Source organism: Podarcis erhardii, assembly GCF_964252035.2.
Source record: "Podarcis erhardii genome assembly, chromosome: 17".
Lineage (NCBI taxonomy): Eukaryota > Metazoa > Chordata > Lepidosauria > Squamata > Lacertidae > Podarcis > Podarcis erhardii.
In genome coordinates, this window is record NC_138515.1 from 33525675 (window position 1) to 33548664 (window position 22990).

Genomic DNA, 22990 nt, shown 5'->3' on the forward strand with positions numbered 1-22990 from the left:
GTTAGAAGAAAGTACAGTGGACACTCGGGTTGCGAACGTGATCCGTGGGGGAGGCACGTTCACAACCCGCAGTGTTCGCAACCCGCAGTGCTGTTTCTGCGCACGCATGGGTTGCTATTCAGCGCTTTGGTGCTTTTGCATATGTGGAAAGCACAATTTAGTGTTATAGCGCATGTGCGAGCGCTGAAGCCCAGATGTAACTGATTCCGGTACTTCCGGGTTCAGTGCGGTGTGCAGCCCGAAAATATGCAACCCGAAGCGTCTGTAAAGGATTAAGTAAATCATCTAAGAACAATGTAGTTTATGGGAAATATATTTAGTTGCCAGGTGAAAATGCTCCTCTTCAGATAGGCCTTGGACTGATTAACGCCCTATATCCTTTTAAATGTGTTTGTGGGAAGGAGGGGAGTTATTGTTTTGTTTTGACTCTTCTTTTTATGATGTTTTTTGTGTTTGTATTTTGCACTTTTATGCCCAGAGATCTTCGCGTGAAAGGTGTGGTATATAAATTTACAGAATAAATGCTGTTGCTGCTATTTTTGTTGTTGTTGTTTAGTCGTTTAGTCGTGTCCGGCTCTTCGTGACCCCCTGGACCAGAGCACGCCAGGCACTCCTGTCTTCCACTGCCTCCCGCAGTTTGGTCAAACTCATGCTGGTAGCTTCGAGAACACTGTCCCGCCATCTCGTCCTCTGTCGTCCCCTTCTCCTTGTGCCCTCCATCTCTCCCAACATCAGGGTCTTTTCCAGGGAGTCTTCTCTTCTCATGAGGTGGCCAAAGTCTTGGAGCCTCAGCTTCAGGATTTGTCCTTCCAGTGAGCACTCAGGGCTGATTTCCTTAAGAATGGATAGGTTTGATCTTCTTGCAGTCCATGGGACTCTCAAGAGTCTCCTCCAGCACCAGAATTCAAAAGCATCCATTCTTCAGCGATCAGCCTTCTTTATGGTCCAGCTCTCACTTCCATACATCACTACTGGGAAAACCAGAGCTTTAACTATACGGACCTTTGTTGGCAAGGTGATGTCTTTACTTCTCAAGATGCTGTCTAGGTTTGCCATCGCCTTTCTCCCAAGAAGTAGGCGTCTTTTAATTTCGTGACTGCTGTCACCATCTGCAGTGATCATGGAGCCCAAGAAAGTAAAATCTCTCACTGCCTCCATTTCTTCCCCTTCTATTTGCCAGGAGGTGATGGGACCAGTGGCCATGATCTTCGTTTTTTGATGTTGAGCTTCAGACAATATTTTGCGCTCTCCTCTTTCACCCTCATTAAAAGGTTCTTTAATTCCTCCTCACTTTCTGCCATCAAGGTTGTGTCATCTGCATATCTGAGGTGGTTGATATTTCTTCTGGCGATCTTAATTCCGGCTAGGGATTCATCCAGCCCAGCCTTTCGCATGATGAATTCTGCATATCAGTTAAATAAGCAGGGAGACAATATACAGCCTTGCCGTACTCCTTTCCCAATTTTGCTTGCATAGCCATCCTCAAAATACTTCTATTTTCTATTTCTAAAGGTTCTTTAATTCCTCCTCACTTTCTGCCATCCAGGTTGTGTCATCTGCTGCTATTTATTTATTAAATCTGTGTGCATAATAATATAATCGAGCTCTGCAGTTTTACCATAAATCTATGGAACGGTGTTTTGTTTTGTTGAGTTTAAAACAGAAGAAAAGGGCGGGAATGAAACGGAACCCGCAAGCGCTGCTTCCTCTCAGCTCTATGTACTATTCCACCCAGCCACAAAAGGGCGGGAAGCGCGCGTCTCTGCCCTTTCGTAAGTTTAGGGTTGCGGGAGACCGGGCGCCTGATTGGCGGAGGCGGGGCGGGAAGGCGGGGCTCCGCTGAGGCGGCGCGGCCTGGTCATGGTGCCGGTGCTCCCCGGCCTGTATCTGGGCGGCGCAGGCGGCGGCGGCCTCGGCCTCGGCCTCCCGGATGGCGCGGGGCCGGCCTGGGCGCTGCTGGTGGTGGACTCGGAGCCGCCCGAGGCCGGGGCGGTGTCCGGGGCGGAGGCGGTGCTGCACGTGCCCGCCCTGGACCAGCCGCACAGCGACCTCCTCAGCCACCTCGACGCATGCGCGGACTTCCTCGGGCGCGCGCGGGAAAGGGGGGCGCGCGCCCTGGTCAGATGGTGAGGGGGGGGCAGGGGAGAATCGTTATTATTATTATTATCATTATTATTAGAGCGCTGCAGACAGGCAGGGGAACAATAAGAATTATTATTATTATTATTATTATTATTATTATTATTAATAGAGCTCTGCAGACGGGCAGGGGAACAATCATAATCATAATTGTTATTGTTATTGTTAGAGCGCCGCAAACGGGCAGGGGAACAATAAGAAATTATTATTATTATTATTATTATTATTATTATTATTAGAGCACTGCAGACGGGCAGGGGCACAATAAGAATTTATTATTATTAATATTATTATTAGAACGCTGCAGACGGGCAGGGGGACAATAAGAATTATTATTGTTATTGTTATTATTATTATTATTATTAGAGCGCTGCAGACCGGCAGGGGAATAATAAGAATTATTATTATTATTATTATTAGAGCGCTGCAGACCGGCAGGGGAACAATGAGAATTATTATTATTAATATTATTATTATTACTAGAGCTCTGCAGACCGGCAGGGGAACAATAATAATCATAATCATAATTGTTATTGTTATTATTAGAGTGCTGCAAACGGGCAGGGGAACAATAAGAATTATTATTATTATTAATAATATGATTAGAGCGCTGCAGACGGGCAAGGGAACAATAAGAATTATTATTATTATTATTATTATTAGAGCGCTGCAGACGGGCAGGGGAACAATAAGAATTATTATTATTAATATTATTGTTATTATTAGAGCTCTGCAGACCGGCAGGGGAACAATAATAATAATAATTGTTATTGTTATTATTGCAGTGCCGCAGACAGGCAGGGGAACAATTATTATTATTGTTATTAAAGCGCTGCAGACTGGCAGTGGAACAATAAGAATTATTATTATTAGAGCGCAGACTGGCAGGAGAACAACAACAATTATTATTATTATTATTATTATTATTATTATTAGAGCGCTGCAGACTGGCAGTGGAACAATAAGAATTATTATTATTATATTATTATAATTATTAGAGTGCTGCAGACTAGCAGGAGAACAACAACAACTATTATTATTAGAGCACCGCAAACTGGCAGTGGAACAGTAAGAATTATTATTATTATTAGAGCATTGCAGACTGGCAGTGGTACAATAAGAATTATTAGAGCATTGCGGACTGGCAGTGGAACGATAATAATCCTATTTATTTATTTACTTATTTATTTCAAACAGCACATAATAATTATTATATAAGAAAATGATGTAATATACAGTAGCAATTATTATAACAAGCAGCGCTAGGGCCCAGTTTCTGCCCCTAATTGTGTGTGTGTGTGTGTGTAAACCCAGAGACATTTTTGACATCATTCTGCCACATTTTGTTGTGAAAGGCAACTGCCCATTTTTCCTGTTCAGCCAAGAAATACTTTTTACTTCTTCTCTCCCTGATGCTGAGAAATGCTTTTTACTTTTTCTGAGTCTCACGTTCCAACTCAAAAAAAAAAGACATAAAAATTATGTGGCCGTCCTCACTTGACATCGAGGGCGCTGCCACACAAACAGGTTGGATATTGGCCAAATATATATATATGTATGTATCTATAAATCAGGGTGGTAATGACAACTGTCCCACAGATATTGAGAGAAATCAAGGGGTGCTTTTTTAGTTTTTAGTTTTTATTTTTAGCACAGCCCGCGATCGGATACCTCCATGTCCAGCCAGAAGCCAAAGTACCGGAAAAGACGGGGTTTCTCTGGCCTTTTTTCTAACTCGGGTCTTATTACGTGTGACCTAGACATGCTGGTGCTCAAAACACAGATAACATTGAATCTTCAGTTTCTTCTGTCTCTCAGGGCATTAAAAAGAAAAAAAGAAAAAAACCTCCTCCAGGAGAATCCGGAAATCGCCTATACAAGCAATGAGACACGGCTGCAATGTGTTTTCTCTTTTCTCTCTTTCTCCCCCCGCAAATCCCTCCCTAGCATTAACTTTTGGCTGAACTTTCACTGTCTAATTTACCTTGTGCCCCGATGTGCTCCCAAATCTCAGCATGTCCAACTCTTAGCCTGCACAGAAGGGAGAGCAGACAAATAAATTTTTGTTGCTTCGTTGATTACCTGTGTATACAATTTGCTTTCTGTGTTCTTTTTGATGAAGCTTGCAAAAGCCACAGCAGGCTTCATCAGGGACAGTCGATTTGCTCTTCTGTGTGAGAGACGGGGTGTGGGGGGCGGGCAGGATGCCTGTTCGAAGATGGCCACTACCACCTGCCATTTTTGTCTGCTCTTGTACACTTCTTTTTTAAAAAAGTGGCACCCTGCTTTTAATCAATCTAGCCAACAATCAACAAAACATCATTGTTGTTGTTTAGTCGTTTAGTCGTGTCTGATTCTTCATGACCCCCTGGACCAGAACACGCCAGGCACTCCTGTCTTCCACTGCGTCCCGCAGTTTGGTCGAACTCATGCTGGTAGCTTCGAGAACACTGTCCCACCATCTCGTCCTCTGTCGTCTCCTTCTCCTTGTGCCCTCCATCTTTCCCAACATCAGGGTCTTTTCCAGGGAGTCTTCTCTTCTCATGAGGTGGCCAAAGTACTGGAGCCCCAGCTTCAGGATCTGTCCTTCCAGTGAGCACTCAGGGCTGATTTCCTTCAGAATGGATCGGTTGGATCTTCTTGCAGTCCATGGGACTCTCCAGAGTCTCCTCCATCACCATAATTCAAAAGCATCAATTCTTCGGCGATCAGCCTTCTTTATGGTCCAGCTCTCACTTCCATACATCACTACTGAGTAAACCATAGCTTTAACTATACGGACCTTTGTTGGCAAGGTGATGTCTCTACTTTTTAAGATGCTGTCTAGGTTTATCATTGCTTTTCTCCCAAGAAGCAGGCGTCAAAACACCATAGCCCTACCCTAAGATGTAGAATGTGTTCCCCACTTTCTCCATCAAGTCTTTTCTTTCTTTCTTTCATTCTTTCTGGTTTTGTGTACTGATTATACCAGAGGCTGGTGACAAATGACAGGAGATGGCCACTGTTAGAAATGTTTGGCTCTATGGGTGTTGGTCAAATGCAGCGGGACCCTTACGCTCTTAATTTTGTGTAGGAAGTGCTGGGGGGGGGGGAATCATTGTTCCTCGGTCCAGTATATCTGAAGGAGCGTCTCCACCCTTATCGTTTTGCCCAGACACTGAGGTCCAGCTCCAAGGGCCTTCTGTCACTTCCCTCACTGCAAGAAGCCAAATTACAGGGAACCATGCAGATTGTCTTTTTGGTAGTGGCACCCGCCCTGTAGAACACCCTCCCACCAGATGTCAAAGAGAAAAAAAAACGACCAGGCTTTTAGAAGACATCTGAAGGCAGCCCTGTTTAGCAAAGTTTTTAATGTTTGATATATTACTGTATTTTAATATTTTGTTGGAAGCCGCCCAGAGTGGCTGGGGAAGCCCAGCCAGATGGGTGGAGTAAATAATAATAATAATAATAATAATAATAATAATAATAATAATAATAATATATTTTTCATACAGAATTTCAACCACACTCTTGCTCTCTGTTTGTTTGTTAGGACAGGAGCAGGATAATTTTCAGGGAGGTCATGTCTTTCAGGTGGGTGGGGTGGCAGCAGGTAATGAGGGATATTGTGAAACTAGAGTACAAAATACATTGTGCATCAAAATACACAAAGAGTATCTGGGGAGGCTTGAGCCTCTGACTCTGGAGTATAGTATTTCTAAGGGAAAAGCTGTTGATACACAAGTATATCTTCCAAAGTTGTCATGAGAAATGTGTGTGCAGTGCTCTATTCCCTGAGTACAAGTGAATTGTAAGAAAGATGTTCTCTAGGGGAAAATGCAGTTTGAAGGAAATGAAGGATCTGGTTATTTTTTTGGGGGGAGAGGGGGTGTTCCATTTTTTGTTGCGTGTGACCATATTTTATTGGGTGTCTACTTGTTTTGTTTTGTTTTCAGTCAAGCTGGAGTCAGCCGGAGTGTTGCCGTTGTGACTGCCTATTTAATGAAAGCCAATAAACTCCCTTTTGAAGAGGCCTACGCCTTTGTCCAGGCCATCAAACCAGATGCCAAGTGCGTTTTTATTTGATAAAATTTGTTTTCCTTCCTTGTGAAGATTGGAATGTAATCAGAAGGCTTCCCCCCCCCCTTATTCCAGAATGAATGAAGGCTTCGAGTGGCAACTGAAACTCTATGAAAAAATGGGCTGTGAAGTCGATGTGACCAGTACTATTTACAAACAGTATCGTTTGCAAAAGGTTACAGAGAAATATCCTGGTAAGGAAATAGAAGTGCTTTTCTAATCTCTTAACATTGGGCTAGAAATGGGTACATACAAATTCAGCTACTGTATTCACATTGGAACTGAACTTACGTTATTGAACTCTACTTGAATTGCGCCCCCCCCCAATGTTCTTCTACCTGGAATGGGTAATAACAAAACTCTGTAATAAATAGCACTCTTTTTCAAACATGAGTTGTATTATAGATAGACTAGTAAGCTTGAATTCTTAAAGTATGGATACATGTTACTGACTGCTGTTGGAAATTGCCCCCACCCCTGGCTGTGAGCCTTGGTACATTGAATACTTGCCATGTAAGACCAGCTCCACCTCTCATTTTCCCTGCTCATTTCCCAACCTCTAGTTAAAATTCGCTTCTGAGAAGAATTAAACGAAGACAAACAGCACAGTGAGAAAGTCAGACAGCAACTTCTTCACTCTATTCTTAGCTTTCCATATTTCTTTAGCTTTTTCTACCTGCTAGTGTTGAATTTTTCAGAATCTTCAGCAGCTGGAGCTGTTGCTTGACAGGGGAGTGTAATTTGGAGCCACATTCCCAGTGAAGGGGAAATAATTCCCACAGTTCAGCTTTCTGCCCCATGGATGCAGGAGTCCACAATCTTAAGTTTGAGTTTGGTAGCATGGAAGTATTTCTAGTAGCCGGTGGGAATATATTTAAAGTATCCCTGAACACATGCAGAGTGTTTTTCTCATTGCAGTGTATGAGTGCAATCTGTCCTCCAAATAAAATTGCTGTGCTGTCCCTGCATGTCTCTAAATGAAACACTTTCCCCACCTCTATAGTTCAGTGGACTCTCGGGTTGCGAACGTGATCCGTGCAAGATGCACGTCCGCAACCTGCAGCGTTCGCAACCCGTGTCTGCGCACGCGCAGGTTGTGATTCGGTGCTTACGCTCAAAGCGCGATTTAGCGCTTATGCACATGCGAGACCGCCGAAACCCGGAAGTAACCCGTTCCGATACTTCTGGGTTTCGGCGGTCCATAACCTGAAAAAACACAACCTGAAGCGGCTGTAACCCGAGGTATGACTGTACAGCATATACTTAACTAAGGAACACGGACAACCCCTTCCCAAAGTCAAATCTAGGCATTTCAACATTCCCATCTAGTATCATCTCTATTCTGGGATCTTCACTCCCGCAGTTGGTTCTGAGGGAGTTGGTGCAACAAATCTTTTTCCTCTTGTCTGATGTGGGACATGGAGTGAGAGAGGCAAGCTAGACCTGCACTCAGCTGCAAATGGCAGTTGTTGGGAGGAGCCCAGCGGTTTGATATCTTCTTCTGAGGAAACTTGCAGAAGCAGGATCTGCCAGTAGGTAGGCTGTGAAAAGCCTCCAACCTTGCTATGCTATGAATAATCGAGCACACCTAAACTTGATCTCATTGGTGCAAGAGCAGAAATCAGTTTTCAGCAATCTTTCCTCCAGAAGAATTCACTCCTAGTTTTCTTTTGGCACATGCCAGCTTCCTTTCTCTGTAACAGCCCTGTTCTGGCTCCCCTCCCCAACCTTTCTATTACTCAGTCATTTAGAAATTAGGTAAAGTGAATGGAGTTTTTGTAAAAACATTCTAATTTCAGACTTTACTGATTACTAGTCTGTCTTAAGGTGTTTGTGTGTAAAGGTCTTAAGTTTTGGTGTGACAGTTTTGGGCTACAGTCTCATGTATTCCCTCTCCCTTTTCAAGGCAAGTTGTACAAATGCCTCCTTTTCAGTTTTTTATTTTGTAATCAGACCTTGTGTGTGTACCAAATCTCAACAGTCTAAATTATGTGGAAGCACATTCACATTTTTATGTTCCTATGAATGAGGCTGATATGTGTAATTCTTTCTTTTCTTTTCACATTATCAAGCTGCATAAGGGAACAGTTGAGGCAAGTCTCAATGGCATCCTCGGTTTAGAATTTTGTTATTGTTTTCAGGTTGGATTAAATCAAATATGAAGACCCAAAGAATGGGCTTTGCTTGCATTAAGAATAATAAAGTTGTTTCTTCTTCTTCTTCTTCTTCTTCTTCTTCTTCTTCTTCTTCTCTTCCTCTCTCTCTCTCTGTGTGTTTGTGTATAAAGGAATCTTTCTTGGTCTCCTATCTTGCTGTCAGGACAGTGCTTTGTGCTACAAAAGAACTTAGGCACATGCACAGAGCGTTTGTGAAGCATTTTTCACAATTTAAAGGCTAAAGATCAAGCAGTCCATGTTATTTAAGACATAAAGCTGGTTGGAATTGCAGAAATATGGATCCTCCACTTTCTAGTGCCTCTGCTCAGTGAAGGAAGTGAGGATCCTGTAAGCGTATTTTACTCGATGGCCCTTGTGGTCTCTTCCAACTCTATGATTCTATGATTCTATTATTCTAAAACACAGTGTTTCAACTGGAGGAATAGTATAATCTGTTAAAACCAATGAAAAGTCAAAAGTCGTGAGCTAGCTTTCGAGTTCCACAAAACTCTTCCTAAAGCTGGATGCTAACAAGGCTGATAACATCAAACAAAGTTAAAGGTTTGTGTGAGGGGAAATACTGTTCCAGGTAGGAAGCTGGGTGGAAGCCCCATTTGCAAGGTGTGACAGTCTTCAGATGGCACTTCTGGAAGTTCTTCACCAATTAACCTAGGTATTTGCTAATAAAAAGATTGCAACATTTCCCCTTCTGCTTGGCAGAGGCTTGTGAGCTGTAATTAATAATAATATTTATTAGCTATTTTTATATAGTATAATGTATAAATATGACACTTTACAAGGAGGTATCTGCCCCAAGTGGCTTGCTTACAGCCTAGGAATATATTACTATGTGCTCAGTCTTTTTTTCATCATTAGCATGCCTCTTGGCTCCTGGCGCTTCACATGAGGAGTGGCAGTACAAAGCATGGCACTTTCTCAGGCACAGAAAAGGAGGCACAGCATGGCATGAACCACCAACCATCCCTAATTGGATTTAGACATGTTCTCATTACAACGAGCAACAAAGACGTAGCCGCAAACGTCTTGCTTTGTATCTGATTCCTTTTTGCGCACGGCCAGCATAAGAACACACCTTAGTTTGGTCTTTCCAACAAGCATTTCTTAAAGTTAGGATCTGCCACCCCAGTTTTGTACATGGACTTAGGCACTCGCGCTCAAGGTTAATCTGAGCTTAGGCTCCCTCTTCTGTTTTCCACATGGAACTCAGCTTTGCCTGTAAGTCAGGCATGGCCAAACTTGGCCCTCCAGCTGTTTTGGGACTACAATTCCCATCATCCCTGACCACTGGTCCTGTTAGCTTGGGATGATGGGAGTTGTAGTCCCAAAACAGCTTGAGGGCCAAGTTTGGCCATGCCTGCTGTAAGTCATCTCATTACTGCTCCATGGCAAGAAACTTAAAAGTATCCTACTGTCAATCAAAAGCGATGGTACCTTTTGTTACGGGGAAGCTCTTCCTCTTCTAGCCAGATTTGCAACCTTGCTGTCTTTCTTTCTGCCCAAGGAGCAGAACCTTTAAATTCTTCCCCCAAAGGATCGAATTGTTCACCCAGTCCATTTGCTCAGTCCCTGTGGGATCCTCCAGGATGGATTGTTCTTGCCCTAGCTGGTAGCTCCCCCCCTTCCTGTCTCCTCTGCTTGACTCCTTTCTTTTTGTCTGTCTGTGTTCGTTATTTTTCTCAGATCTAGTCTGGAAGTTAAAGGGAGCACACAGGCTTATTCTCCCTTTTAAGGCACACTTTCTGCTTTCCCCCATTTGAGGCAGGGGGTTCGAGGAAAACCTAGGTTGCTTGCTTGGGTATTGCACCATGTGGGTCTTGGAGGGTCTTTGGAATCCATGCCTGCATTGCAGCCTTTTCCCCTGGTTGCCCCCCGATAAAAAGTGGTATCCTGTTATCTGAGAGTCAGGTTGTTTGGCCACCCAAAAATTTGTACTTGGCTGCTCCAAAAACCCCAGACTCTTGAATAACACTGAATCTTGGGATAGACACTCTTCCTTTGGAACGGGTAATTGGCACTTCAACTCTTGCATTTCTGTCTTTCACTTCAGTTTTCCTGAACTTGCTCTTCTTTCTACCCTCGGGTGGCCCAAACTTGCGCCATTCGCATTTCAAGCTTTCATTCCCCCCCCCTCCTAGGCCCCCACTGCAGCCTGCAAGATCCCTAGTGCCCCTTCTCTTCTCCTAAAATGCAATAGTAATACAGTGGTGCCCCGCAAGACGAACGCCTCGCAAGACGGAAAACCCGCTAGACGAAAGGGTTTTCCGTTTTGGAGGCGCTTCGCAAGACGAATTTCCCTATGGGCTTGCTTCGCAAGACGAAAATGTCTTGCGAGTTCCTGCGGGGTTTTTTCCCTTTTCCCCCCTTTTCCTAAGCCGCTAAGCTGCTTATCAGCTGATCCGATGATAAGCCGCTTATCAGCTGATCCGCTAAAAGCCGCTAAACCACTAGTAGCGCTAATCCGCTAAGCTGCCAATGGGCTTGCTTCGCAAGACGAAAAAACCGCTATACGAAGAGCCTCACGGAACAGATTAATTTTGTCTCGCGAGGCACCACTGTACTTTCCGCTTTCATCTCTCTCCATAGAAACCAGTGTGTTCAGATGTAAGCTGTGATCAGGGACACATGTAGGAAGCAGAGGAAAAGGATGGAAACTGAGGTGCAGTAATAGGGGGAAGAACGTGCAACATCTGCAACATGTGCTTTTGGGCCCAGGTGGTTGTGCCAAACGTTTCACAGAAAATGTGGCTTTTTAGGGTGGGTTTGAAGAAAGCAAGAGAGTGGGAGTATCACAGGCATTTTGAGAGGCAGCTCCAGGCCAGGCATAGGCAAACTCAGCCCTCCAGATGTTTTGGGACTACAACTCCCATCATCCCTAGCTAACAGGACCAGTGGTCAGGGATAATGGGAGTTGTAGTCCCAAAACATCTGGATGGCCGAGTTTGCCTATGCCTGCTCTAGGCATTGGGCAGCAATGGAGAAGGAGTGATCTAAAGGAGCAGAAGACTCCCCCCCCCGGCTCCTTTGGGAGGAAGGGAGGGATTCAATAAACAAACTAAAACGAGACCTTTGGGTGACTGGTGGTGAAGTGAAGAAGTAGTCATGGGTCTGAACGTGTCTGGATAGAAGAGTGGAGATGTAAGGGGCAAGGCTATTGATGGTTTTGACGGCAGGGATGCAGGATCCAGGAGTAAGCGGGTGTAGGACTTCCTTAGATTACTGCCAGAGAGAGACAGAACTACATAAGTGCCGGCTTTTATAGTTTCAAAAAGAGTGATGGTTGCTGCTTCCCCCCCTAGTATGCTGTGGGACAAACAGATCATTTGCACCAAGCACTAACTTAATTCATTTGCAAAGAGCTTCCTGGATAATCTACTTAAGATACATAAGTTCTTAACCTGAGGTACCACTGTATTGCAAATAGGCTTCCACTATGCCCTTTATCATCAGCCTATTTCTCCTACCCCTTTTGTTTAACATCCAGCCTGCTCAAGAGTTCCATGAAATGCAAAAGTTAGCGTACTGCTTTGAGACTTTGACGTGAATATAATAAAGGTATCATGGCACCTTGAGCTTCTTGAAGGAAAAGTGGGCTATAAATGAATTACCGTATTTTTTGCTCTATAAGACTCACTTTTTCCCTCCTAAAAAGTAAGGGGAAATGTGTGTGCGTCTTATGGAGCAAATGCAGGCTACGCAGCTATCCCAGAAGCCAGAACAGCAAGAGGGATTGCTGCTTTCACTGCGCAGCGATCCCTCTTGCTGTTCTGGCTTCTGAGATTCAGAATTTTTTTCTTCTTGTTTTCCTCCTCCAAAAACTAGGTGTGTCTTGTGGTCTGGTGCGTCTTATAGAGCAAAAAATACGGTAAATAAGTGAAGCAGGTACTGCTGCTTTTGTTTTTTTTATTTTTTTAATAGATCAACATAGCTGATAGCATGTTTATGTGAAATTGGTTTTTGCAATGATCTCGTAAAGTGAGAATAAATGCACATCTGAGTATAGGCTTTTTTAACGAAGGAAGGAGTCCTCTGTAGGCAGTTACAACCACAATAGTTCCTTTATGGTATTTATTGGGACAAAAGCTTTCTTTTTTAAAAAGCAGATTTTATTGTAAAGTCCCCTGAACATTTTGCTTAAGGATAATATATAAATGCAGTAAACCAATATAAGCTTTTAATGTTTAACGATGACTATCTGCAAGTTTATAAATGCACCATTGCTTCTTCTTTTCAGAACTACGAAATCTGCCGCAAGATGTCTTTGCAGTTGATCCAAACACTGTACAGCAAACTCCAAACACTGAGGTTCTGTACAGGTGTAGAAAGTGCAGGTATGGGGCTCCACAAATATATTTATTAGATTTATATCCTGCTCCGTCCTGTGACTTACAGCAGTTATTTTCAAATAGTAACACTTCTGTCCCCATGGATCTGGTCTGGAGAGCTGAAAAGGTGTCCCATCTTGATTTACTTGGTTCACACAAATAAATGTAGTATTTGCCTGATAAACGTGATGCAAGGGTCCTCGCCAAGGTTGTGTTTTGGCAAGCTTTTAGTAAAACCATATTTCTCTGGAAGTTTTGAGTAATTTATTGTGTGGAAAAATATATCTCTTCTGACTTGTAGGGCACCTTATTTTGACAGGTAAAACTGACCATGTTCTTGCAAATTGCGCAAGATGTGGTAAACTTGTTTTTGTGAGTGGATGTCAAATTGAAGAAGATGGGAAGGTGATTTACTATTCTGCTGTACCAAAATAAAAATAAAAATGGGTGCAGATAAAAAACTAGAATCAGGCAGAAAGGTCCCCACCTAATCATCTCTGCAATAAGCTAGGTTTCTATGCATTGTGGGTTCTGCCCCCCCCATGAAGAAAGCATCCATCATTCACTTGCTACGTGCAGTTTGAAGTGACACTGTCCCAATACAGATTTACCCCTTTGTCTGCTTTTATGACAACTGGCTCAGTGTCCCAGATATACAGCAGCGAATAGATTATATATAAATAATACTTGAAAAATGGAGATGTTGGTCAGAATGTGTAAGGAAAGGGAAAGATGCCCAGGGCTAAGAAAACAATTTGGTTTTAATTAACCCTCATGGGCAATATATAATATAGAATAGAAGGAAACAGTGCTATAAACGTTTTGGAACTTAATGCGGCAGCAGAGCGAGCTTTCTGAAGGAGCCATGGTGATTTGGTGTCTCATTAGACTGCACAGCCATGAGATCTGCCTTGCTGGAGGTGAGAGTGGAAGTGTCAACTGAGATAACCTGCGGCTCTTAGCAGCTCATGTCCTTTGGCAGTGCTCCCTGCTTACTGCTGAGAGGCAGTGGCATGCCTGCCAATTGCTTGATTTGGGGAGAATTCTGCAGATGGTGGCAGGAGAGACCCAATCCTTCATTTTTTCCCCTTGTAGCAGCCCTTGTTATCTTGCAGGCAAACTGATAGCAGCTACATGAGAATTGGGTGTTGGATGTGTATTACTTAAGTGACCCATTGAACAAAGATCTGGAGCTGATCTGAACGCAATTTGATTGCACATGCCAACTTTAGTGTTCTTTGTGTCTGACCTGATTACAAGTTTGCTTGCTGGCCGGCTAATATGTCCTCTTGGCCTATTGTCCTGATCCCCTGGCCTACCTGGCAGTAAGTCAGTGTGCCAAGTCCAAGTTCAAAATCCAAGGGTCAATCAGCACAAGCCACACCCAGAGTCCGAAATCCAAAGTCCAAAGGTCAGGAAAGGAGGTTCAGGGTCAATCCAAGTAGCCAAGCCTGAAGTTCTGCAGTTAGAATATAGTCCAGCATCAACCCAAAAGTACAGTCCTGTGGAGGTCCAAGAGCACCCAAGTCAAGGTCCCTCAACATGGGGAGTTCAACAGACACAGCACCTCAGCTTTGCTGCCCTGTTATACTATACCTGCTGATTGCAGCATCTGGGCTTGATGAGTCATGTGACCCTCACCTGCTCCCAGCCTACTCCAGCACACTTCTTCCCAGAACTAGCGAGCCCCACCTGGCCAGCTAGGGAGCTGGGCTGTGGGCCCTTGCCTGCCTTAGCCTTCTGGAGCGCCCTGCCTTCTGCTCCCTACACCTCAGAGCCTGCCGTGTACATGGAGACGGGGCCCTCTGGCTCTGGGTCCTATTGCTCTGGTTCCTGTCCACTGACCCCCATCCCCTCGCCCTCCTCTGCCCCCCTGTGAGTACTTCCTACACCAACATCTCCTTCCCCCTCCCCAGCTTGCCCTGGTGTCTCCAAGTCCGGAGGCCACACCTTTCGCTGGAATCCTCTTTCTCCTCCCTGTAGTCCTGATAATTCAGAGAACCTATTGGGACTGCCCTAGCAACATTCCCACACCTGTATAGGTGACGACTATTTCAGGTGTATCCAACTGATGTGTGATCGCTGATGTGCAGGTCCCTTTGGATCTGGAAGAAGGCAGAACAGGGCAGGGCGCTCAGCCGATGTGTGTAGGGGCCAGGAATGGAACCCCCGCGCAAAATGGTTGCTGCCTGAATATGTAATAGGGTTGTGGTATAGGATGTGGTTGCCTTCTGGTGTTGCTGTGCAAAGTGTTCATAAGTTTAAAAATGCAAGAAAAATGAAGATCCAATTCTAAACGATTGTTGTGGGCCTACCCAGTAGTCTTGGCCAGAAGTGACTGCCTGGGTTAATTTATTGCAGGTTGCTTGCAAATGCCTTACTTATCCTTTGACCATCTTAGAGATACATGGGAATTATAAGTGGGCTTCAGCAGTCAGATCAGGAGAGCTGCCTACGTAACTAAAATAACATCTTTAGAAGAATGGAAGAAGGATTTCTTCCTAAATTAATGCATGAATTAAAGAAATTATGAAAGTGGCAATATGAAAACCTGTTAACGTGCAAAAGAATGTGTTTGCTTTATGATTAGGAACTTCCACAATGAATTTTTCTGTTGACTCCATACTATTTACTCACAGTTACTTCCTCATATCTTATTGATGTGAAAGATAGTTTAGATACAGTATATTGTTGCTTTTCATCATATGTTTCTTTCATTTCAAATGCTTTAATGAACAAAGATGACATTGCTTTCAGATGCCTTTCCAAGTCATTCTGTTACCTTTGTTTCTGGACGACAGGCGCCTGCTCTTTCGAAGTTCAAGCATCTTGTCTCATGATGAAGGCAAGGGACCTGCCGCTTTTGCTCATAAGAGGCTTTCGAGACCTGCCTCTTTTCCCTGTGATGACCAGTCCAGGTGTACTTCTTACTTCATTGAGCCTGTGCAGTGGATGGAACCTGCACTCTTAGGAGTGATGGATGGACAGGTGAGGGGAAACAATCACAGTTTGAATCTTTGGAAATCTTCAGCTAGTTAGCTAAGAAAACGCAGCAAAGCAAGCAGTGAGCTGAAGGGGAGCCTGAGGAAATACAGTGGTGCCTCGCAAGACGAAATTAATTCGTTCCCCAAGTTTTTTCATCTTGCGAGTTTTTCGTCTTGCGAAGCACGGTTTCCCATAGGAATGCATTGAAAATCAATCAATGCGTTCCTATGGAAACCGCCTTCAGACCAGGTCCGGGGACAGTCTGTCCCCCGACCTCTTCTGAAGGCTGGGGGGGGGACAAGGGCTTTTCTTCCCACCCCCAGCATTTTAAAAAACCCCTGGACAGCAGAGGACTTCTCCACTGTCCCGGGGTTTTTTAAAATGCTGGCGGGCGGCAGCGAAGGCTTCGCTGCCGCCCGCCAGCATTTTAAGATTGCCCCAGACAGCGGACTTCTCCGCTGTCCCGGGGCGATTTTAAAGCCCCCGGGAAGGCAGGCGGGGGAGCAAAGACTTTCGCCCCCTGCCAGCCTTCAGAAGAGTTCCAGGACCTCTTCTGAAGGCTGGCGGGGGGCAAAAGTCTTTGCTCCCCCCCCCGCCTGCCTTCAAAAGCCGTCCGGGATAGCGGGAAGCGCTTCCCTGCTATCCCGGACCGCTTTTAAAATGCTGGCGGTGGGGAGCAAAGCCTTTCGGCCCCCGCCGGCCTTCCTGGACCTCTTCTGAAGGCCGGAGGGGGGGGGGGAAGGCTTTGCTCCCCACCGCCAGCATTTAAAAGAGGTCCCCGGAGATTTCCCTATGGGCTTTCTTCTTGCGAAGCAAGCCCATAGGGAAATTCGTCTTGCGAAGCAACTCGCAAACGGAAAACCCTTTCGTCTTGCGGGTTTTCCGTCTTGCGAGGCATTCATCTTGCGGGGCACCACTGTACCGTGGAACCTCAGTCGTTGAACATTTCAGAAGCTGAACATTTCGGCTTTCGAACGCCGACAGCCCGGAAGTGAATGCTTCCGTTTTTGAACATGCCTCGGAAGTCAAAGGGCTTCTGAGGCGCATTTCTCTATTTTGCCAACCGGCAATTTGGCCTCAGTTGTCGAACCTTTTTGTAGTCAAACGGTCTTCCGGGACGGATTTCATTTGACAACCAAGGTTCCACTGTATTGAAAAGTGAAATACAGTTGAGAAAATGGTGGGCTTGGGGCCTTTTATAGGACCCATGGATATTTGTCTGCATATGTGAGTGTGCATTGTTTGCAAGAAGAGGGAGTTTGCGTAACAGAACTTCAGATGCTGAGTAATGTGGCCAGAGGAGGCCAGATTTTATGTTGATTTGAACGAACCAGTCAAATCTTTATAGAGTTGGAGATCCATAGCGATAGTTAGTTTTGAAGTTTATCTTTTACTGTAATCGGAGAGGAGATGGAGCATTAAGCGAGTTGTTTGTCTTGTTCTCTTGCAGCTTCTGTGCCCAAAATGTACATCAAAGCTGGGCTCCTTCCATTGGCAAGGTGAGCAATGTTCGTGCGGCCATTGGGTGACCCCTGCCTTCCAAATTCACAAGAGTCGCGTGGATGAAGTCAAAGGACTGCTGCCCATGGGTACTGTAAAAAGGTGAACTTGGTTTGTACTTCCGCAGTCCAGTCAGTGGCCTCATTCCTGTTTAAAGGATTGTGTTTCCTATAGGTTTACAGCAAGTGATACATACGGCAGAACCAGTTGAACTACACGTTGAGTGTTTCCAGGAAAAAAGAGAGAGGAGCAGGCCCTAGGAGTAAGCCAGAGCTGGGGGCAAGATTAGGACTGTGGCATGTGGTAATGAGGGCATTAACCATTCTCTCTGCATCACGGTTCTGATGAAAATCTCACCTCCCTACTCTTCCCGTATGCTATGGTCCTGACTTTTATCAGCCTCCCCCGTCCCCATGCCTACGGTTTCTTCAAAACAAAGATGTGTGCAATGCAATTTGTTGTTTGTCCCTAGCTTGTTCACTTGTTTTGTCAAGAAATTTTCCAAAATGTTCTACATCCAGAGGGCTTTCATAAACAAACCTGCTTGGTTTTAGCGTCCAGAAGACTATTAAGGAAAAGTAATTAGGGAGACACTGCAGCTGTTAGATTGCTATAAAATAGCATTCTGAAATTTGATAGTTTTGGTGCAAAATATGATTGGATGTTTGGGAATACAGAATAGGAAGAGAACTCCTCATGTTGATGCGGAAGTGCCAGCCACTGGATGCCTGATGTCTAATTATCACTTTCAGCTGGATTGTAACTTGGAAAAGGACTATCAGAAAAACCGCTTTGCAAGTATCTCTGGTGACTGTTGATTTATCAGCAATAAGTTATATGCTACGATTTCCTACATCATGAGGGTTTCTAACAATCTGTTGTGAAATGGCTCCAAATTACAGGTAGCCAGCATTTGCTGAATCACTTGACTGACAAAGATTAGCATTGGTTTCTAGGTCATTTACTGAAAGGGTTTGTAATCTTTTCCCAACAAGGTATTACGTGCTGTATGCAAATTGCATTTCGAAATTAAAAAAAAAATTGCTGAAAACTTGGTGTGTGAGTTAATGGTAGGGGAGGGGAATTGGTAGGCTCTTACATTACAGAGATGCTCAATTGTCGAAGGTAATTAAGAAAACAGCACTGCCTGCAGATCTAAAGCAAGATGACAGATACTAAATATGCTTTTGAAGTATATTTTCAATATCAGGGAGTTTTTAAGGACTGGGCTGCTCACCACAGCTGATAGGGAACTTCCAGCTTGCACATCTTGAAAGTACAAGTATTTGTTGATGTCTAAATATATGCACAATCCCTACTTTTATGTATGTTTCATCCTTTCCCATGGGACATGGTATTGCTTAATTCCCCTTGAGCAAGTTTCAGGTTAATACACACTTAAAAGGTTCCAAACACATTTCCATGTTTCCTTATTTTGCATATACTGTTTTTTTAAAAAAGCAACAGCTGAGATTTTAAAACAAAAGCTGAGATTCTTGTGAAATAGATTTTAGAATGAAATGTGACAGAAATTAGGCCAAGGCATTGGACAACCATAAAATTGGAAGGGTTGGTAAAACTCTGGGTTTGAAGAAGTTAACACCGAGTGTTTCCCCCCACATGAGTGAGGGGAAAAAAAGATTCAGTGGATGGGTATGGGATTGTTTTTTTAATGTATGGAGGGGGCAAGAAGATGTTTAGTGAGGCAGATACTAGTTCAGGTAATATATTGGTCCAGTTTCGCAGTTTCACAGTTAAACCCATTGAGGCTTTTTTCCTGGATAAAATGGGGGCCCCCCCCTCCATCACTAGAAGAGTTGTGTGTAGAATTCTGTAGCTGATGATAAGGGATTAAGCTCAGGAGTGAATATAATTGGATTACCGTATTTTTCGCTCTATAACACGCACCTGACCATAACACGCACATCGTTTTTAGAGGAGGAAAACAAGGGAAAAAACATTCTGAATGAAACAGTGGATGTATCATTTTTGGGCTTCATGCTGTGGCCACAGACATGTGATCTGATGGTGAATTTGGGGTGACCCAATGCAAAAATCCTGAGAATTCCTGTGGATCCATGCTTTGTAACCACGTTTTTGCACCATTGCAGCCCCAGGCAACAGTGGGTGCGTGATTTTTTTGTTGCAGGCTGTAGCCATGGACATGCTATGTGATCTGATGGTGAATTTGGGGTGACCCAATGCAAAGATCCTGAGAATCCCTGTGGATCCATGCTTTGTAACCACGTTTTTGCACCATTGCAGCCCCAGGCAACAGTGGGTGCGTGATTTTTTTTGGTGCAGGCTGTAGCCATGGACATGCTATGTGATCTGATGGTGAATTTGGGGTGACCCAATGCAAAGATCCTGAGGATCCATGTGGATCTATGCTTTGTAACCACATTTTAAGTGGGGAGCGAAGGAAAAACAAAGAAGGGACATGAGAGGGTGTGCAGAGAAGCAGCTGGCTAAGAATGCAGGAGAGGGATTTAACGGGAGGGAGGAAAGAAAGGCAAAAGTTTCCCCCCACCCAAGCCACCCATCTCTCTCTCTCTCTCTCTCTCTCTCTCTCTCTCTCCCCCTCCCTCCCTCCCTCCCCCTCTCTCTCCCTCCCCTCCCCCCTCTCTCTCTCTCCCTCCCTCCCTCCCCCTCTCTCTCCCCCTCCCCCCTCTCTCTCCCCCTCCCCCCTCTCTCTCTCCCTTCCCCCCTCTCTCTCCCTCTCCCCCAGCAGCACAGAGAGGAATTCCCCTCTGCTTGCCTGGAGGGGAGGGGCTTTCCCTGCTCTTTGTTCCGTTTCAGCAAACACAGCAACGAAACAGAGGAGGGGGGGGCAGTAAGACCCTGAGGCAGAATGCAGGAAAGCAGCCACTTCCTCTTTTCAGGTTTCGCTTCTCCGTGAAGCGCCGCGATTTGATTTTTTGCCTGATTTTTCGGCTCCAGGGACCACACATTCGCTCTATAACACGCACAGACATTTCCCCTTCCTTTTTAGGAGAAAAAAATCTGCGTGTTATAGAGGGAAAAATATGGTAATTAAGACTTCGGAAGCAGGAAGAAATAAAAACTTTGCACCCTGAAACCCAGCACATGGGAAGAGTCACACAAAATGTACAGTTGGCTTTATAACTGATATATATTTGAATATGAATTGTATTTTGACACTGAAAAAATGTGGCCGTTACTGGATTTTAGTAATTGAAAATTAATAAAAATTATTTACAAAAAAAATAATAAAGAAGAGTTGCGTGTAACATGAAAGCCCGTTTACAAATTAAGAAACAGAAAAGGAAACATTGAGGTTCGACCTGCGTTGGCATAGTAGAACTTTGCAAAATGCTGAAGCACACTTCATCCTGGTGTAAGAAGCTGCGCCGTCAAAACCAAACTCTGCTACAATCGGTTTTTGCTTTCACTGTTCTTGAGAAGTACACTGAAGGAAAAGTTCAGGCCCCATGGCTTGCGCTGTGGTTACGACACACCTGTGTTGCTCAGGAGAGCTAAAAGGCTTCCAGCTCTTGAACTTTGACCACAGCTATGAAATGACGATAGCCTCTTGGGCTTTTTCAAGGTCCTGTTCCCCATGCGTGTCCTCTTGCACAGTGGTGTGTATAATAGTGCAAGAATAAACCCACGGTTTGCGCTGGTGGAGTTTCTGACTGCTATATTCTTCAGACAACGCACAGAGAACTAGAATTTCTTACATTGTTAGAGTAGCGACAAATTGCTGGTCCAATAAAACATTCACTGATTAGTAATCAAATAACATTCAGTATTCACAATAAAGTGCCCTGTAATTGTGCTAGACATCTGGAAATTCTTTTATTCTCTCACCAGGAAATTACTGTGTCCTATATAAATACACATTTTATTGCATTTGCTGTATGTTTTCTTGACGTACATTTTCTGGCTCATTCTTGAAAGAAGCTTCTTCATTTATGCTGCTCTTATCTCAACCCAGTGCATGCCCTACATTGCCGATTGCAGCTCTGGGCTCCTTTGGGAGAAAGGATGGGATATAAGTTTAATTAATAATACTGTTTATTCAGAAGTAAAGTCTCACCAGGTTCAGCGGGATTTACTCCAAGTAATCATCTTTCTTGAGAGATTTTTGAAAACCAGCTAGCTTCAAGATTTCTCGACTGCAGCTTTTTCAAGGTTTCGTTTAATTTGTTTTTACGAGTTGATGGAAACAACCATTTAAAAGCATCTTGGCTTAAATGAAGTCAAATAATAATAGAAAGCTGAATCAGTTGTCAGCAACGATTAGCTTTACGTTTCAAATGCTAATTTATTGTTTTGAGCTATGTTGAAATGGATCTATGCATTGTTGAATAGAAAGTGACATCTAGAGGTGGTTCGTATTACTGCACTTTTTGGTTGGGTTGATAATGATTCTTGGTAAATGCTACTGTTTACTTTCGTCAAATAGAGCTGCACAAAACATAGCTGCCTATTATGTTCACTTTGTGGTTTTCCCACCCATTCATTATAAATTACTGGACAAATTTCTTAACCTAGGACGATTAATTCATGGTCAGTAAAATAGCCAGGCCGAATCAGAAAAGTATAGCTGTTTAGTCTGCAATTACAATCCTTTGTAGTTTCCTCTTTTTTTTTGAAAATGCAGGAAATGTTGCTGCCAACCATGTTGTCCTTCTGTGTTTTCCCCATTCTTTTCCCTGTTCTATGTTGGAAGTTCATTTGTTGCAATTTACTCGCTAAAAACGAATAGGGCTGCAGTGGAATACATGGAGGCATTGCTCATGCAAGCGTTGTTCTGCCTTCTGCACATTGACACCTGTGTGACGTTTCCAGAGGTTAAACCTGGCACCATGCCTGTACACTTACTCCTTCATGCACCTTTCCTGCTGCTGGAGCATGCATGCATCTGCTGTGCCATGACCACAATAACTGTTTCGAAAAACTGAAAAAATTGCTTTAGACAGTAAAAGACAAAAACAGTGGGTCTTTTATTAAAAGAATAGTAATTGTGCCTACAAAGGTCCGTATAGTTAAAGCTATGGTTTTCCCAGTAGTGATGTATAGAAGTGAGAGCTGGACCATAAAGAAGGCTGATCGCCGAAGAATTGATGCTTTTGAATTCTGGTGCTGGAGGAGACTCTTGAGAGTCCCATGGACTGCAAGAAGATCAAACGCATCCAATCTTAAGGAAATCAGCCCTGAGTGCTCACTGGAAGGACAGATCCTGAAGCTGAGGCTCCAAGACTTTGGCCACCTCAGGAGAAGAGAAGACTCCCTGGAAAAGACCCTGATGAGATGGTGGGACAGTGTTCTCAAAGCTACCAGCATGAGTTTAACCAAACTGTGGGAGGCAGTGGAAGACAGGGGTGCCTGGCGTGCTCTGGTCCATGGGGTCACAAAGTGTCGGACACGACTAAACGACTAAACAACAACAAAACCACAATTGTGCCTACACAGACCTCTGGCCCATAGGCTTAGGTGATTCCCCAGGCCATTCCCTCCCTTCTTAGGTACCTTAGCAAGCTGGGTTTGTGTCTTTTCCATCACTGGGAACTGAGCTCCCCATCCAACATGCCACTGATTAGAGTGGAGTTCTTGTCATTAAATATACCAAGAAAAAAGCACACCAAGAACTCGGGCCAATGTAAGTTTCAATAGTGGGAGTAGGTGCCTACTCACAAATAATTTTAACAAAAACTGATCCATTCAAAAGTATGTATTTTGACAAGGATTACAAACTCAAATAGAGATTACAAACTCAAACTCATAAAGATATGTATAACACAATAATTTGTTACAGAATTAGAAATAAGAGTTTATGAG

The 22990-nt window shown here is 44.0% G+C and overlaps 1 protein-coding gene across 1 annotated transcript; it reads left to right on the forward strand.

Moving 5' to 3' along the window:
• Window positions 1–1854: 1854 nt before the first annotated feature.
• DUSP12 (dual specificity phosphatase 12) lies at window positions 1855–18380 on the forward strand. Its single transcript, XM_081845528.1, has 6 exons — window positions 1855–2126; window positions 6078–6191; window positions 6277–6395; window positions 12610–12706; window positions 15502–15688; window positions 17136–18380. The coding sequence occupies exons 1-6, from the start codon at window positions 1861–1863 to the stop codon at window positions 17289–17291; spliced, it is 939 nt and encodes a 312-aa protein (XP_081701654.1). The 5' UTR covers window positions 1855–1860; the 3' UTR covers window positions 17292–18380.
• Window positions 18381–22990: the final 4610 nt, after the last annotated feature.

Bases quoted from the DNA above. Each gene is read 5' to 3' on its own strand.
- DUSP12 (XM_081845528.1), top strand. From the start codon at position 1,861: ATGGTGCCGGTGCTCCCCGGCCTGTATCTGGGCGGCGCAGGCGGCGGC. The intron at 2,127-6,077 runs GTGAGGGGGGGG...TTTTGTTTTCAG, and splicing joins GCGCGCGCCCTGGTCAGATG to TCAAGCTGGAGTCAGCCGGA. The intron at 6,192-6,276 runs GTGCGTTTTTAT...CCCTTATTCCAG, and splicing joins GCCATCAAACCAGATGCCAA to AATGAATGAAGGCTTCGAGT.